The sequence below is a fragment of the Equus caballus genome, chromosome 9, assembly GCF_041296265.1.
Source record: "Equus caballus isolate H_3958 breed thoroughbred chromosome 9, TB-T2T, whole genome shotgun sequence".
Classification (NCBI taxonomy): domain Eukaryota; kingdom Metazoa; phylum Chordata; class Mammalia; order Perissodactyla; family Equidae; genus Equus; species Equus caballus.
Window position 1 is genome coordinate 35,899,604 of NC_091692.1, and position 19,021 is coordinate 35,918,624.

Genomic DNA, 19,021 nt, shown 5'->3' on the forward strand with positions numbered 1-19,021 from the left:
ACAAAACATAAATAAGGAAAAATCTAAGAAACCCAGCATAAGAAATTGCAGAAGTCAACGGGTAGGCTAAAACACACAGGACGAGAAACGAAACACAGGAAAACCAGAAAACGAGCAACGGAATGACAGCGTTAAGCCCTCATGCATCAATACTCACCCTCAATGTAAACAGATTGAACTCTCCAATAAAAAGACATACAGTGGCAAATGGATTAAAGAACAAGATCCAACAACTTGTGGCCTCCAGGAAACACACCTCACCTCCAAGGACAAACGCAGGTTCAGAGTGAAGGGGTGGAAGACAATACTCCAAGCTAATAGCAAACAAAAGAAAGCAGGTGTCGCAATACTTATATCAGACAAAACAGACTTCAAGATAAGGCAGGTAAAGAGAGACACAGACAGCCAAAACATAATGATCAAAGGGACACTTCAAGAAGAAATAACGCTTATAAATATCTATGCACCCAACACACGAGCACAAAAGTTCATAAAGCCACCATTAACAAACCTAAAAGAAGATATCAAAAATAACACAATAATAGCAGGGGACCTCAACACTCCACTGACATCAATGGACAGATCATCCAGACAGAAAATCAACAAAGAAACAGTGGAGCTAAACGAAAAGCTAAAACAGTTGGACTTAATAGACATATAGAACACTTCACCCAAAAACAGCAGAATGCACATTCTTCTCAACTGTGCATGGAACATTCTCAAGGATAGACTATATGTTGGGAAACAAGGCAAGCCTCTACAAATTTAAAAAACTTGAAATAATAACAAGCATCTTCTCTGATCATAATGCTATAAAGCTAAAAATTAATTACAAGAAAAAAGCTGAGAAAGGCACAAGGATGTGGAGACTAAATAATATGCTATTGAACAAGCAATAGATCACTGAAGAAATTAAAGAAGAAATCAAAAGATACCTGGAGGCAAATGAAAACAATAACATGCCATACCAACTCATATGAGATACAGCAAAAGCTATATTAAGAGGGAAATTCATCGCAATACAGGCACATCTTAACAAACAAGAAAAATCTCAAATGAGTAATCTTAAACTACACCTAACTGAATGAGAGAAAGAAGAAGAAACAAATCCCAAAGTCAACAGAAGGAGAGAAATAATAAAAATCAGAGCAGAAATAAATGCTACTGAAACAAAAAAGGCAGTAGAAAGGATCAATGAAACAAACAGCTGATTCTTTGAGAAGATAAATAAAATTGACAAACCCCTAGTCAGACTTACAAAGAAAAAAAGAGAGAAAGCTCAAATAAACAAAATCAGAAATGAAAGAGAAGAAATAACAACAGACTCCGCAGAAATACAACAGATTATAAGAGAATACTATGAAAAACTATATGCTAGCAAAATGGATAACCTAGAGGAAATAGATAAATTCTTGGACTCCTACAATCTCCCAAAGCTTAATCAGGAAGAAGCAGACAATTTGAACAGACCAATCACAAGGAAAGAGATTGAAACAGCAATCAAAAGCATCCCAAAGAATAAAACCCAAGGACCAGTCGGCTTTCCTGGGGAATTCTACCAAACTTTCAGACAGGATTTAAAACCTATCCTTCTCAAGCTACTCCAAAAATTAGGGAGGATGGAACACTTTCTAACACATTCTACGAGGCCAACATCATGCTGATACCAAAGCCTGACAAGGACAGCATGAAAAAGGAGAACAACAGGCCAGTATCGCTGATGAACATAGATGCAAAAATTCTCAACAAAATTTTGGCAATTTGAATTCAGCAATTCATCAAAAGGATCATACATCATGATCAAGTGGGATTCATATCAGGGACACAGGGATGGTTCAACATCCGCAAATCAATCAACGTGATACACCACATTAACAAACTGAGGAATAAAAACCACATGATCATCTCAATAGATGCAGAGAAAGCATTTGACAAGATCCAACAGCCATTTATGATAAAAACTCTGAACAAAATGGGGATAGAAGGGAACTACCTCAACATAATAAAGGCCATGTATGACAAACCCAGAGTCAACATCATACTCAGTGGGCAAAAACTGAGTACCATCCCCCTGAAAACAGGAACGAGACAAGGATGCCCTCTATCACCACTCTTATTTAATATACTACTGGAGGTTTTGGCCACAGCAATAAGGCAAGAAAAAGGAATAAAAGGAATCCAAATAGGGAGGGAAGAAGTGAAACTCGCTGTTTGCAGACGACATGATCTTGTATATAGAAAACCCCAAAGAATCCATTGGAAAACTTTAAGAAGTAATCAACAACTACAGCAAAGTTTGCAGGGTATAAAATCAATTTACATAAATCAGTCGCAATTCTATACTCTAATAACAAACTAACAGAAAAAGAACTCAAGAACACAATACCATTCACAATTACAACAAAAAGAATAAAATACCTCATTGTGAATTTAACTAAGGAAGTGAAAGACCTATACAATGAAAATTACAAGGCTTCCCTGAAAGAAATGGATGACGACATAAAGAGATGGAAAGACATTCCATGTACATGGATTGGAAGAATAAACACAGTTAATTAAAACGTCCATTCTACCTAAAGCAATCTACAGATTCAATGCCATCCCAATCAGAATCCCAAAGACATTCTTTACAGAAATAGAACAAAGAATCCTAAAATTCATATGGGGCAACAAAAGACCCCGAATTGCTAAAGCAATCCTGAGAAAAAAGAAGAAAGCTGGAGGCATCACAATCCCTGACTTCAAAACATACTACAAAGCTACAGTAATCAAAACAGCATGGGACTGGTACAAAAACAGCTGCACACATCAATGGAACAGACTTGAAAGCCCAGAAATAAAATCACACATCTATGGACAGCTAATCTTCGACAAAGGAGATGAGGGCCTACAATGGAGAAAAGAAAGTCTTTTCAACAAACGGTGCTGGGAAAACTGGAAAGCCACATGTAAAAGAATGAAAATTGACCATTCTTTTTCACCATTCACCAAAATAAACTCAAAATGGATCAAAGACCTAAAGCTGAGACCTGAAACTATAAGGCTTCTAGAAGAAAAGGTAGGCAGTACACTCTTTGACATCAGTATTAAAAGGATCTTTTCGGACACCATGTCTTCTCAGACAAGGGAAACAATAGAAAGAGTAAACAAATGGGACTTCATCAGACTAAAGAGCTTCTTCAAGGCAAAGGAAAACAGGATTGAAACAAAAAAACAACCCACTAATTGGGAAAAAATATTTGCAAGTCATACATCTGACAAAGGCTTAATATCCATAATATATAAAGAACTCACATAACTGAACAACAAAAAAATCAAACAACTCGATCAAAAAATGGGCAGGAGACATGAAGAGACATTTCTCTAAAGAAGATACACGTATGGCCAATAGGCACATGAAAAGATGTTCATCATCGCTGATCAGCAGGGAAATGCAAATCAAAACTACACTAAGATATCACCTTACACCCATTAGAATGACAAAAATAACCAAAACAAAAAGTAACAAATGTTGGAGAGGTTGTGGAGAAAAAGGAACCCTCATACACTGCTGGTGGGAATGCAAACTGGTGCAGCCACAATGGAAAACAGTATGGAGATTCCTCAAAAAATTAAAAATAGAAATACCATACAATCCAGCTATCCCCCTACTGGGCATCTATCCAAAGAGCTTGAAATCAGCAATTCCAAAAGTCCCATGCACCCCAATGTTCATTGCAGCATTATTTACAATCGCCAAGATGTGGAAGCAACCTATGTGCCCATTAACTAATGACTGGATAAAGAAGATGTGGTATATATATATACAATGGAATACTACTCAGCCTTAAAAAAGAACAAAATCGTCCCATTTGCAACTACATGGATGGACCTTGAGGGAATTATGTTAAATGAAATAAGCCAGATAGAGAGGGACAATCTCTGTATGACTCCACTCATATGAGGAATTTAAAAATGTAGACAAAGAGAACAGATTAGTGGCTACCAGGGTAAAGGTGGGGTGTGGGGTGGGCACAAAGGGTGAAGGGGTGCACCTACAACACGACTGACAGACAATAATGGACAACTGAAATTTCACAAGATTGTAACCTATCATTAACTCAATTAAAAAAAAGAAAGCTACAGTAATCAGAAAATGGTGGTGCTTACATAAAGATGGGCATATAGATCAATGGAATACAATTGAGAGCCCAAAAATAAATCCATGCATATATGGTCAAATGATGTTTGACAAGGGTGCCAAGAATACACAATGGGGAAAGGACAGTGTCTTCAATAAATGGTACTGGGACAGCTGGATACCTACATGCACAGGAATGAAGTTGGACCCTTAACTCATAACATACACAAAAGTTAACTCAAAATGGATCACGGACATAAATTAAGAGCTAAGCTATAAAACACTTGGAAGAAAGCAGGTAAATCTTCATGACATTAGGTTTCTTAGATATAACACCTAAAGTGCATTCAACAAATGAAAAAATAGGTAAACTGGCTACATCAAAATTTTAAATATTTGCATTGCAAACCATACCTACAGAAAAGCCACGAGACAATTCACAGAATGGCATAAAATACTTGCAAATCATATATTTGATGGGGGGCTCTTGTTCAGTATTTAAAGAACTCTTACAACTCAATAATAAAAGACCAAATATCTCAATTAAAATATAGGCAAAAGCGGATTGTAGCAGACAGCTCTCATGGACTGTATGTTTGTGTTCCCCTCAAAATTCTGTGTTGAAACCCTAACCATCACAGGAACAGTATTAGGAGCTAAGGTCTTTGGGAAGTAATTAGGTTTAGATAAGGTCATAAAGGTGGAGCCCTCATGATGGGATTGTGTCCTTTTAACAAGAGAAAGAGACTAGAGCTTGCTCTCTCCTCGATGTGAGAACAGAGCAAGACGTCAGTCATCCACAATCCAGGATGGGGGTCCTCACCAAAACCCAACTATGCTTGCACCCTGATCTCGGACTTACTAGCCTCCAAAACTGTAAGAAATAAAATTCTGTTGTGTAAATTATCCAGTCTATGGTATTTTTGTGAACCAAGGGTGGTCTCCAGGCAACAACAGTGTGCAAGGAAATGAGGCCCTCAGTCCAAAAACTCACAAAGAAATAAATCTGGGGGCTGGCTCCGTGGCCGAGTGGTTAAGTTTGCGCGCTCTGCTTACGAGGCCCAGGGTTCGGATCCTGGGCGCGAACATGGCACTGCTTGTCAGGCCACATTGAGGCGGCGTCCCACATCCCACAACTAGAATGACCTGCAACTAAGATATACAACTATGTACAGGGTGGGGGGGCGGTTTGGGAAGGTAAAGCAGAAAAAAAAAAGAAAAAGAAAGAAATCTGGCCAACAACTACATGAGTGAGGTTGGAATTGGATCCTTACTTAGTCAAGCATTCAGATGAGACCACAGCACAGGGTAACATCTTGATTGGAACCTTGTGAGAGACTCTGAGCCACAGGACTCAGTAAAGCTGCACCTACATTCCTGGCCCACAGAAACTGTGAGATGATAAAATTTTGTTTTAAACTGCTTTAAGAAAATAGACAAAGGATCTGAATATACATTTCTCCCAAGAAGATATACAAATGGCCAATAAGCATGTGAAAAGGTACTCAACGTCATTAGCCTAATCAGGGAATTGCAAATCAAAACCACAATGAAATACCACTTCACACCCAGTAGGGTGGCTATAATGAAAAGACAGTAACAAGCGTTGGAAAGAATCTGGAAAAGTTCGAATTCTTATACACTACCAGAAGGAACGTAAAATGGTATGCCCCCTTTGAAAAAGTCTGGCAGTTCCTCAAAAGGTTAAACAGAGTTACCATATGACCAGCAATTCCATTCCTAGGTATAAACCCAAGAGAAATGAAACATTTGCCCACTAAAACCTTGTACACAAATGTTCACAGCAACATTACTCATGATAGCCAAAACTGGAAAAAAACAAATATCCATCAGGTGATGAATGGAAAAACAAAATGTGGTATCATATAATGGAATTATTATTCAGCAATAAAAAGGAATAAAGTACTGATATACACTACAACATGGATGAACCTTGAAAATATTATGTTACGTGAAAGAAGCTAGTCACAAAAAAACATATATTGTACGATTCCATTTATATGCAAAGTTCAGAACAGACAAATCTATAAAGACAAAGTAGATTACGAGTGGCTGTTTAGGGTAGAGAAGGTAGGATGGAAAGTAACAACTAATGGGTACAGGGTTTCCTTTGAAAGAGACAAAATGTTCTAAAATTAGATTGTGGTAATGAGTCCACAAATCTGTTAATAATAAAAACAGTGAATTATACACTTTGAGTGAATTGTATGATATGTGAATTATACCACAATAAAACAGTTTAAAAATAGAAAAGAAAAATAATTTTTAAATATTTCTCTTACAAGTAACTGAAACAATAAAAAGAATGTTATAATGTTAAGATGTATTTAAAATGCTTCCTCTAATGCTTTAATTTAAGGAGTAGTAACCCCCTTAGGCTTTTTAAATAAATTCCCTAAGTCAACAACAGATTATAAATGGAGAGAATACCAAACTATTTCCAAAGCAGAAACAAACACTTCCACGTGTAATGTTAAATGATAGTTAAATAAACAAAAGTGACTGCAAATCCTGTGAAATATGAAGAGTGCACAAAAAATTGGGAGAAAAAAAGATGAAGAAGAGGGAGGAGGGAGAAAAGAGCATGGGAAAATAAATATCATTTCAGAACAAATCTGCACCTTATCAGTTCATAATATAGAATAACCTCCAAAATTTGAGACCTCATAGCATAAAGCACTGTAATTCATGCTTTACAGTGCTAACCACCCACAAGGAATAATTTTGCTTAGTTGTATTAAACAAATATAAACTAAAATTACTAAAGCAACACTCATAATTCATCTGGTACTTAAATAACCTCAAAATATATAAAAGCATCCCAGCATAATCAGCAATGGTCAATGAGAAATTCCATGCTATTTATTTACTAGTTATAAAATAACTTAAATTCTTAGAAAATAATCAAGAGAAAAACTGAAGTCCAATATATACACCCTACTTCTAATCCTTTATACACATACCTCCACTCTCTAATAATTAAAATTAGTATTTATTTTTCTGTTTTCAAATCCCCATTCCAGCTTGACAATATGAAGTGTTGGTGGGATATATTCAAGGGGTACTCTTACACACAGCTAGCGGGACAGACATGGACATAGCCCTATGGGGAGCAACTTGACAATATTCAATCAAGCTGAAGACAAGCCCCACACCTCAGGAGACATGCCACTTCTGGCTGTATGCCCTAAGAACAGTGCTACTCAAAGCATGCTCCATGGAACAATGCTAGGCCTTGAATTGATTTTTACTGGTCCATTACAAGACAAACCTAGTAAATAAAAGCAAGCATTTAGAGAGTTCTAGCAATTTGACAAAGAATTTTCTATTTAAAAAAAAATCTGGGCTTATATTTTGTCTTCTTTATTTCATTTTTCTAGTAACTCATTTTTATTGTATTTTACAAAACTACTGATCCACAACATATTGGAACCAACCAACAAACCAGCAAATACCCAGTCCTGAGAAGCACTACCCTAGCGTACAAGAATAGTTGTATAAGAATGTTCACTGTAGCAATCTTTTCAGTGAAAACTGAAAACAATCTAAATGCCCACCAAGTGAACAATAGAATATTAAACAATAAAAAGGAACAATCTAATTCACACGACTCAACATGAATGAAGCTCAAAAATCACTGACATATGATTCCATACAAAGGTGATACAATATAGAGATATATACACATGTGCACAGTAAAAGCACAAAACTCACACACAGAGGGGCCGGCCCAGTGGTGCAGTGGTTAAGTTTGTGCACTCCGCTTTGGCGGCCCAGGATTCGCTGGTTCCAATCCCAGGCACAGACCTACCCCACCACTTATCAAGCCATGTTGTGGCAGGCGTGCCACATATAAAGTAGAAGAAGACGGGCATGGATATGCTCTCAGGGCCAATCTTCCTCAGGAAAAAGAGGAGGATTGGGAGTGGATATTAGCTCAGGGCTAATCTTCCTCAAAAACAAAAACAAACAAAACAAACACCTCACACACGGAAATGATAAACACCAAATTCAAGATGGTATTATTGCTGAGGAAAGAGGAATGGGAAACTTGGGAAAGATACACACAAAGTTAACTATTTATAATGTAGTCTTTCTTTAAAAGAAAAAAAGATCTGTTACAAATAGGAAAAAAGTGTTAAGATTTGACAAGACTAGGTGGAGAATGTTGGTTACATCATTCTCTAAAACGTGCCTGCATGTTAGAAACATTGCTTTTAAAAACACCAAAAATAAAAAGAAAGAGAAAAATGATAATAAATTTATAGTAATTGCTGCAAAAGAACAGAACAGAATGAAGGTAACAGAGTAACAAAGAGAAACATAATTCAGATGCAGGCATCAGGAAAGACTTCTCTGAGCAAGTGACATTTACACTCAGAAGTGAAGGATCTGTAAGGATTAGCCAAAGTAGGGGAGACATCCAGACAGGGATAACAGAAAGTACAAAAGTCCTGAGGCCAAATGAAAGGTTTTCAGGGTAGTGTGCACACTGTGGGCTCCCAATGAGCCATGGCAAAAAGCACATACATTGTGGCTGAGGCCACTAAAGGATTTTAAAGCACAGAAGTAACATGACACAATTTGTGTTTTAGAAAGATCCTTCTGGCTAGTTGTTTTGTAAAAATTGGAGGGGGTAAATAAGTAGAATTAGAGAGGTTTTGCAAGGGTCCAGAGAAAAGATGATAGCCAACATTCATTTGGTGGCAATGTAAATAGAAAAATAAGACCTGACTCAGGTTATATTTTCAACAGACTGACATGACTTGATGATAGATGGGTTGAGGGAAAAGAGGTAGAGAGGGAGTCAAAATGTCAAAAAATTGGCAAGAAGTCCATGAGATGAGATAAACTTTTGTTAGAGGTGGCTTTGAAATTTAATCCTTAATTTCCTAGCTCCCTCAGCAACTCAGAACCCAGCATTAATTACTTAATTTCCAGAGTCTAGAATATGAAATCAAATCAGCAGTTGAGAACAGCTACTCCTGATCAACAAATTTTACAAGAACGTCTTCCTCATAAATGCAATGCTGCCTGTCATAAAAGAATTCCCTAAACAATATTCCTTCTGTAAATTCAAAATGTTTCATTATTCTGCTTCCATCACAACTCTTAATGTTACTTAACACAGAAATAGTTAAGTATGCACATTGCAATTTCTAGAATAACCAATGAAAGAATAGAAACAGAATTTTAAAAGTTGAGGACAACCATTTCAAAAGTAGGCAAGAAATAAGAATCACGTGGGAAAACAGAAACCACAAAACAAGATGATTTATTTAAACCTGGACATAGCAATATACTGCACATTAAATGTAAATACACTAAATGTTCCTGGTAAATTACAAAGATTGACAGACTGACAGAGAAGACTCCCAGGGCCCAGCTTTGAGTTTGCACACACCAAGTAGGGAAGTTTTGGAGTGACCCAGAAGGTCCAGAGCTGAGATTTCTAATGATCTTTCCACCCTCCTCCTGTCAGGGTTGTGCTTTCATCCAGTGTATTGAGCACGTAGGCGCCAGTCCATCTGGAGCCCTGCTTTGGGCCTGCGTACTAGGCTTGTGAGGGGCTAGCTGTGTGTCCAGGGCTCAACTTGTGGCCGGAAGTATGGTTACATACAGAGGAAATTGAGCAACTTTAAGTAAATACACTGGGGATGATGGGAGCCAGGTTCTCACAGGTGGAGGAGGGAATTACAAACATGAAAAAGATGAAATTTGGAATAAACTCTGTGGTACTGGAATAGAATTGGAAGTATTGGTATAAACTCACGGTTTTTAATAGATGGTAAGATAGATACATAGATAGGAAGGAAAGAGGAAGGCAGGAAGGATAGGTATACATATGTGATACACTGGATAAAACTATAAAGAAAAATAAGAGAATATAAAAGAAAATTTTCAAGATGCAATTACCATTGCGGGGGAAAGGGAGCACAGGGATGGGATGAGGAAGAACACACAAGAAGGTAAGGATATTCATAACATTCTATTTCCTAAGATGGATGATGTTCACTTTATTATTATTATGTCATTATGCTTCCTAACATGTATTCTGCAGGTGAGTGTGCTCTCAACATGGCACTTCAAGAGCCTGGACTTCAAAGTCTTAATGTGAACCTAATAATCTACTCACATTAGAAACTGAGCTGTTTTCACTAACTTCCTTGTGTGAGTCAGAAAGAACATGTCACTTTATTTGCTTTAAACAGACAACAATGTTCAACCATGACTGTTCATTCCAATACAGACATACTTGTTCCTCAAAGAAAACCGCCCTCTTCATGAATATTCATCTTTTAATCTCACCAAATGTACCTTAATCCTAAAGAAAAACAGCATTCAAAGAGAAATAACGATGATCTTTTCACCAAATATTCAACTGAAATGTGATTACTGAAGCAACTGATTAAAACCCTAAGAGAAGTGTTACCATCACATTTATCTAGGCTGGTACATAAATCTTTTAAAGGATAGGTTGATTTTTAAGGGAAAAACAACAAAAGATAAACTTATTTAGACTTTCAGCTAAACAAAGGTCCTGTGTTTTTAACTTCCTCCTGACTATATATGATAGTTATTATAAGAATGAAATGACTACTTTAACTTACCATTCCACTGGAATTATTTATTCCATTCATATTAATTTTGGTTACAAATCTAACTGATGGAGGAGCTTCTGGGTATTTAGGTCCACATTCTACTTTCAGGCTATATATTCTGTTTTCATAATTTGTCTGGAAGGCAAAATAATATTCAATAATATTATTCAATTCAATATTATTCAATTCAATTCAATAATAGTATTCGAGTGCTAATAAAGAGGAAAAGAACAATATGAATTTGAACTTGATATTACTGTGTGTGTGATCAAGAATTTACTTTTCTACATTCAAATTTAATTGACGTATACGGTAAAAAAAAAATGCGGCAAGCATCATAAAAGTAGAGATTTTATAAAATTAAAATAATTATACAAAGCAATAACAAAATGATCAGAATTTGCTTTTTGTGGTACAAATAACGTCTATCACAAATTAAAAGGAAAAAATAAAGCATTTAAATTCAGATTTTACTAAAAAGTTTACATTGTGGGGGGAGGGACTACTGGACTTGTGTCACACATATATAAAAGTTTCCATTTGTCCCAGACAATTCTGTTTACTCCTATGTCCCAGTATTAATTATTAATAATGCTTCATTTCATTCTCAAAAGGATCTGGTTGAATAAACTATATGGTTACTCCACTTATACGACAATCAACAACTTCCAGCAAAAGGGAAAACACCATATTATACCATCTTACAGCAATACAACATAATTATTTCATGCCTCTTATTATATTACATTACTTCATTAACTTTGTGGTTCATTAAATTCCATTATCTGAATTCAGAGATAAAACAGCAAACTTTATGTTACCACATCATATTAAAATAGGGTTTCTTAATCAAAAAGTTTAACATTACCACCAAACAGCCATTTTAAAGCTACTAGATCACTAGAATACTTCTAGATTATTCAGGGTTTATTTTCATGCCTATAATGAACTCTTCTTTATCCTTATGGTTTTTGTTCACTTGGTTAACTTCTTAGTGCAAAATTAAAACAGGACAGTAAAAAATAAATGAAAGTGACACATTTAATACCTGTTGGTTCCTATAAAACCTGGGGGAAAAAAGATGCTAACTGTCTACAGATTTCACTTACCCAAACTGATCCACAGCTTCCTTTCCCTTAAGTAAGAACTACTCCCAAGTGGAGGTCAGATCTGGGATATTAAACTACTGTAATTTAAAATGTATGCAACAATCTTGAACATATATTATTAAATATTTCAATATTTTAAAAAAGAAACAGCTGTATAAAACACAACCAAGTTTAATGGCAAACATATATTAATAACATGCCCAGCACTTTGGATATTTATAAAAAGGACTAAAATCAGACATATCTCAAGGAAATCATCAAGTCTTTGGTTCTCCAATCTGGATGCACATTAGCCTCTCTAGAAAACTTGCACTAAAAAAAAACCTAAAAATAATAATAGCCCCTGAAAAATTCCACAAGTTAAAAATACTCAAAGTATGTGGAAACAACCAGAACTTTCATACTTTCCTGGGTGTACAGAATGGTATAACCATTTTGGAAACAATTTGGCATTTTCTTATAAAGATAAGTAAGCATACATCTACCCTATGATGTAGCGATTCCATTCCTAGGCATTTTACCCAAGAGAAATGGAAAGGAACATATGTTCATAAGACGACTTGTAAAAGAATGCTCATAGCAGCTTTATGTCAAATAGCCAGAAAGCAGATAAAACACAAATACCATAAACAACAGAAGTGATAAACACATGATGGTATATCCATACAGTAAACTATTACTCAGTAATAAAAAGAAACACATTATTACATGGAACATTAAACAACACAGCTGAATCTCTGAGACATTATGCTGCATCAAAAGAAGCAGACCAGTAAGCACCCACAGTACACGATTCCACTTACACAAAGTTCTACAACAGGCAAAACTCCTCTAGGGCACAGGAAGTGGTAGTGATTGGGGTGGGGATGAGGATGGTAAGGGGCACGGGGAACTTTCTGGGATGATGGAAATATTCTGTATCTCCATACGGGTGTAGGTAACAAGGTCCATTTGTTGAAACACATGGGAAGATCTATGCATTTCACTGTATGTAAATTATACCTCAATTTTTTTTTGTTAAAAAAATTTTAAGCTAGCCTATTGATCTAATTCAATGCTTAGAGTAAACATCACCCTAACTTTATCTTTTGACACTTTGGATTAATTTCATCACCTCTGAAATTTAAATTAATAGCCAAGTCTTTCTGTTATCTAACCAAAAAGTAAAATAAAATAGAAAAGAAAGTAGTAAAAGGAACTAATATTTACTAAATATGTACTATATAGTCAGGTACTCTCCTATTGTCTAATTACTGATTCATTTAATTCTCAAAACTTCTAAAGATGTATATAGTACTTCGACTTATATATAAGGAAACAGACAACTTACTGAACCTCTAATGCTAAAAAATATTGCTTCAAAAAATTTAACACACAAACATACAGAGAAAAACCAAATTGCTAATCATATAAATCCAAATAAATAACATAAATACCAGGGATCTTAATCAATAATGTATAAAAAACAGTTAGCCAGTAATAGTATGTTAACATAACAATTTTCCTATTATCCTGGCTGGATGTAGATACCTAAAGCTGGAGACAAAATTGCTCTAAATATGGCAACTTCCAAAGAGAAAAAGCTAAGACAAGATGCCAATCCCTGCAGGTTTTATTAGAAGCAAGTGAATGAGTGCTGTGACTTGTCCCACACACCTCAGTGAGGGAGAAAACTGGAAAGTGGGTGATGCAAAGCAGAAAATTATCAGGTGGTGAACACAGTCTGGTTGGGAAGAATGCTGTGCCTTTGCAAAGGTACTCCCCTCCTGCCTCTTCTTGGCACCTAAAGGAAGGGAGAAGAGGCTCCAAGATGACCACCCAGAGAAAACAGAGGGCCCAGTGGAAGAGAAGTCACTGGAAGAGACTGCCAGCATGGCAGTCAGCAGCATCTTGTCCATGTGCCCCTGCGAGCAGGCCCTACCCTCCCCCCAAGTTAGAATAGCCTCTGCCCCACACTGGGCACAGCCTGGACTTAGGAGCTTCCTGCAGTTCAGTGATACCAGGAAAGGCAGCCAGCTTAGGAAGCCCCACTGGTGACTTCAACTAGGTAAGAGATCAAGGCAGAGCTGCTGTTCCACGTTTGGAAACTGTGCTATGCAACAACCCACAAAATCACTAAGGAACTCATACATAAGCTTCAAAACATTCTTAAAGTTTAAAGTCCACTGGAGGTAGTGGCTGGAGAAAAACCAAATCTAAATAATTTCAAATTTATACTTCATCAAGTTCAGACTGTCAAATCTTCAAACTATTCATTAAATAAGAATGTTCACAAGTTTTATAAGCACTTTTTTTACCAAACAGACCATGATAATAGTGTTCACAGGTAGTGAAAATCAAGGTTTTCACTAGAAATATCAAGTTATAAAACACATCAAGAATTCTAACCATCAATATTATATTTCCTTCTTCAAATGTCTTATGGAAAAATCAGAGCAGAGGGAAGAGGGAGTTTGTTAGTTTAGAAGCATGCACAAATTTTGCAAAGGAGTACCAGAAAATATAAAACATCATTAATTCATTCATTCTCTAAAGTTAACATTGCTAATTACCTGATCCATTTTTCTTATGTAATAATCAAGAGAAAATCTAAAATCTACCCAACAGCAAAACAGTTGAAATGCTCTCATCACAAGCTATCAAACAGTATACAAAACCAAAGACTAAAAAAAAGAATCCTTCAAATTTGTGTTCTTTCCAGCAAGTCAAAAAGACTATACAATACATATTTCACAGACTCACTGCAGAGAGTGCAGTAAATGGGATCTTTCAGACAGGAATGGAATGTAGAAAAAAAATTCACCATCTGAAAAAGACTTTGAGTAAAAATCAAACTTCATAAACTTGAGAAAGACCTAAGAATTAAACACAATGGGCATGTTGCCAACAGTGCTAAAAAATATGAAAGAATCACAGACTTTTCAATATATTCTAAACATGAAGAAATTGAGGCCTATCACATTTACATGGCAAGTCAAATGTCAGAGGACAAATAGCAACGTGCACTCAAATACAAACCAATTTAGAAACCCTTGGTTACACACAGAGTGGGTTAGTAATATGTTACATCAAAATATGCTGTTTGCTCTTCCCAAATATCCCCTCCATTTCCTCACCTTTTCTCCTCTCTATCTGGAATGTTCTCCATCCCCATCACCACCTTCTGAAATCCTACCAGTCAGTCCTTTAAGGCTCATTCCAAAGGCAACTTCCTCCACTGTTCAGCCTTCCTCAATTATTCCAGCTAGAAGAAACATATTCTAAAGTCCCGTAGTGAACTTTCTCTGCCATATTTAGAACCTGTCATTTGTATTTATTTTTCCTCCTTTACTAATCTGCAAACACTTTGACGGTAATGACCATATCAATCTTTCCCCCCAAATCCTCCAGAAAATCAAGCACTAATTCCCTGCACACAAGAACCATCAATAAATGTATACAAAATAAATAAAAAGAGAGGAATTGTTTCAGTGAGAAGTTATCAATTATTTAATATCAAAATTACAAAATGCTTACTCTAAAGTGACAATAAATATTAATAAAAAATATATAATTTATAGCACTGACCCTTGGTGGCCCAATAATCATGCCTGTCCACCTTGTAAGTGTCATATCTTCATCATCTTCAAGGCCCCAGCTAACCGTACCATCGCCTACTCCTTTTTGTCCTTCTTCAAGTTCTTCCAACAAGCGAAAATTACGAGGAACTTTAACTCCTATACAAAAGAATGTCAATGTAAATGTAAAAAGCTCATAATTGTAAGAGCTAAACATATTCAAACTCAGCTTTTTCCAAATTAACCTATACAAATTGTTTCCCCAAAACAACAAAATTCCCTTTATACAGCATTCTGCACCAGAAAATGCTGAATCTAAAAACCCCTCAAAATGAGAATGGTAAAGCACTGTACCAAATATTAACAGCAGTATAGAACATGTATATAAATTCCTAGTTAACCAATTTTATACTGACATAAATCAATCATAAGTAAATCATTATAAAGTGAATATTTTCCATAATTGAGATTTCTGTTCCTTGCCAAGGACTCCATCAAATAAATGGACATGACTAGAAAGTTCATAAATGCTCAATTTCATTAACATATACTCTCTAATGATTTTTAAACAACAAAACTATGTTCCATCTTTAAAAATGCACTGAAAAGTACTGTTTTCTAAAACGTTGAAGCAGCCTCACCCATAGCCCCCAGTCACTCTCCTTCCCGTTCTCCAGTGGAGTCCGACCTCTCCCATGTTGGCACAGGCACTTAATCATCACTAGAGGAGTTATTTGATTTGAGAACAAATTTCCTTTATGGATATAGCAGTTTCCTAGGACATGCCCTTCACCTCCTGGCCCAACCTAGCAAATTTTTCACAATTCATTAGCCCTTCTTACACCTCCACCTCTCTACCCTTTAGACCTCATCACTCCTTACTTTATTTCTAAATCTTAACACAGATTATCTTCCTCACTGCCTCTAATCTCCTAGACTTTCACAGTTCCCATTCTCTCATTCTCACTGAACCTGCTCTTTGCCATCATTTTGACTTCCGATTCCTGGAATCCAACCATGATTCTTCCAATTTATCACAACCTTTCCTAGGATTACTGGCCTGGCCTATCCAACGAACATGGTCTTCCATGTTCTCAACATCATCTAGCATGAAATATCTTCCAGCCCCACTGCACAAGTCTTGAAAAATTTAGGTAAACGCCCTCAGAATCCTCTTTCTCTGGCTTTGGCACACTCTCTCCCTTTCTCGCTTTCTCTCAAATGCACAGATACACACACAATTATGAGACAGAAAGAAAGAAGTGGCATCTCTTTTAACGCGATTGTCATTTTGTATAACTTCTCTCTCTTGCTGAAACCAAAACCTCTTTCACTTACTAATTCATAGTAATCCAAGATATAAAATGAAAAGCCAGTAAATACTGTAGCTTAAAACAAAAACATTAGCCACTTTATGTACTGTGCAAAACACAAAACACTTGAAAATCTTGGGCCACAGAAATATGGAGCTGTTATAAACCACAAAAATAAGAATAGCTATTATTACAACTACTATGATTATTAATAACCATTTCTTTAGCACACATTGTGTGCTACTTTAAATAAATTACCCCAATTAATCCTAAAACCACCCATTTTACAGTTGCGGAAACTGAAGTTTGAAGAAGTTATGTGACCTACTCAAGGTCACATTGTAAGTGGCGGATCCAGTGTTAAAATCCAGTTTCTAGACCAAAGTCATTCTTTTAACCATTAATTTACACAGCACTCCAAACTACACAGGCAGCACACCCTGAGACAAATCTAGGAATCAGACTACCCAAGTCCAGATCCCAGTTCTGCAGCCCACTTGACATGTGACCCCAGCACAGTTTTCTCACCTATAAAAGTGAGATAACAATAGTTTCTACCTCACAGAATCATTGTAAAAATTAAACAAGGTAATCCACCTTAAAATACAATAAATGTTGTCTTTGATCATTTAGTGTCCATGTTAAGGAGAATTACATAAAACTTCTATTCACTTCCATCTAAGTTGTGTGAGAATAAAAGTTCTTTGTACAATCCCTATAGGGTGGCCCCCAGAAATTTTATCCTAAACTGTAAGTTTCTATTCACGTAATATTGGAACAACTGCTATTTTCCTGTAGATATACAGCCATGATCCACAGAATACAGTGCTCTTGAATTGCTTTAAAAGTAGTCTTAGATGAGCTTGATTACCCTTACCATTATGAAGTCATTCCCCAAGAATAATTCTAAATTTGTGTTGAATTTCGTTGCCTCCTTTTTATAAACAATTCAGTCAGGTGACCTTTATGAGCATCCAAAACTACAAAGTAAACAACGTAAAATTAATGTTTCTTTTTACATAAGTGCCATAAAAGTGATAAACCTAGTTATTGCTAAACTTTTCACCATTACTCTTATATAGTATACTGGGAAAATGGTTCTAAGATTATTAGACCAATTACTGGCAATGCGAACATTTAAAAGCTTATAGCAGCTAAGGCTATTTTGTTTTTAAAGTATGATTCAAAAACAAAAAGACCCCCGTGAGCTCCAATTTTCAAATTCAGGGCTAGAGCACTCTGCTTTTATTTCACCCAACCACAAATGTCTGTGAAGAGAAAACAGCCACAAGATGGGAGTGTTGCTCCAAGAAAGTTGCAGTGTGCACATAAGCTGCCCTCTGGATCTCTTGCCACCTATGAGCCTTTTTCTATAGTTCTGTTTGTCTTTTTCCTGTTTGTGTGTGTGTGCAAGTGCATGTGGTTTTATTAAATAGTTTTAAATATTTTAATCCCCTTAGTCTGAGGTCTTCACTAAAAGAAAAAAAAAGTCCATATATCCAAAACTTTCCAGCTGAAAGTCCTTCATTTCCTTTTTTTCAGGGAAGGATTGGCCCTGAGCTAACATCAGTGGCCAATCTTCCCTTTATTTTTCCTCCTCTCCAAAGCCCCAGTACACAGGTGCATATTCTAGTCCAGGTCCTTGTAGTTGTTCTATGCAAGCTGCCGCCACAGCATGGCTACTGAGAGATAAGCGGTCTGGTTCCACAGCCGGGCAGTGAACCCAGGCTGCCAAAGCAGAGCACACCAAACCTTAACCACTAGGCCATCAGGGCTGACTCTGTAACTGTTTTAAAATGCTGTCAAGGAACAACGAGAAAACGAGATAAAAATGGCAGTACTAACCCTCATACATCAATAATCACTCTAAATGTAAATGGACTGAATTCTCCAATCAAAAGACAGAGAGTAGCCGGATGGATTAAAAAACAAAACCCAACATAAGTTTGCACAGTCCGCTTCAGTGGCCCAGGGTTCGCAGGTTCAGATCCCAGGCACAGACCTACGCACTGCTCATCATCCCACATACAAAACAGAGGAAGATGAGCACCGATGTTAGCACCAGGCTAGTCTTCCTCAGCAAAAAGGGGAAGATTGGCAATAGAGGTTAGCTCAGGGCAACCTTCCTCACTAAAAAAAAAACACCCAACAATATGCAGCCTCCAGAAAACCCATCTCAGCTCTAAAGAGAAATACAGGCTCAGAGTAAAGGGATGGAAGACGATACTCCAAATCAACGGCAAACAAAAGAAGGCACATGTTGCCATACTTATATCAGACAAAGCAGACTTCAAATTTA

The 19,021-nt window shown here is 36.5% G+C and overlaps 1 protein-coding gene across 6 annotated transcripts in view; it reads right to left on the reverse strand.

Annotated features, from left to right (window-relative positions):
• UBE2V2 (ubiquitin conjugating enzyme E2 V2) overlaps positions 1-19,021 on the reverse strand; it is a 50,096-nt gene that overhangs the window by 6,237 nt on the left and 24,838 nt on the right. For 4 of the 6 annotated variants that reach the window (XM_070221210.1, XM_070221211.1, XM_070221212.1 and 1 more), the window contains exons 2-4: positions 17,600-17,702; positions 15,420-15,568; positions 10,753-10,878 (exon numbers count right to left, since the gene is read on the reverse strand). In XM_070221210.1, the coding sequence (XP_070077311.1) occupies positions 10,753-10,878; positions 15,420-15,464 (171 nt within the window). In that variant the 5' untranslated portion in view covers positions 15,465-15,568; positions 17,600-17,702. 6 annotated transcript variants of the gene reach the window in all.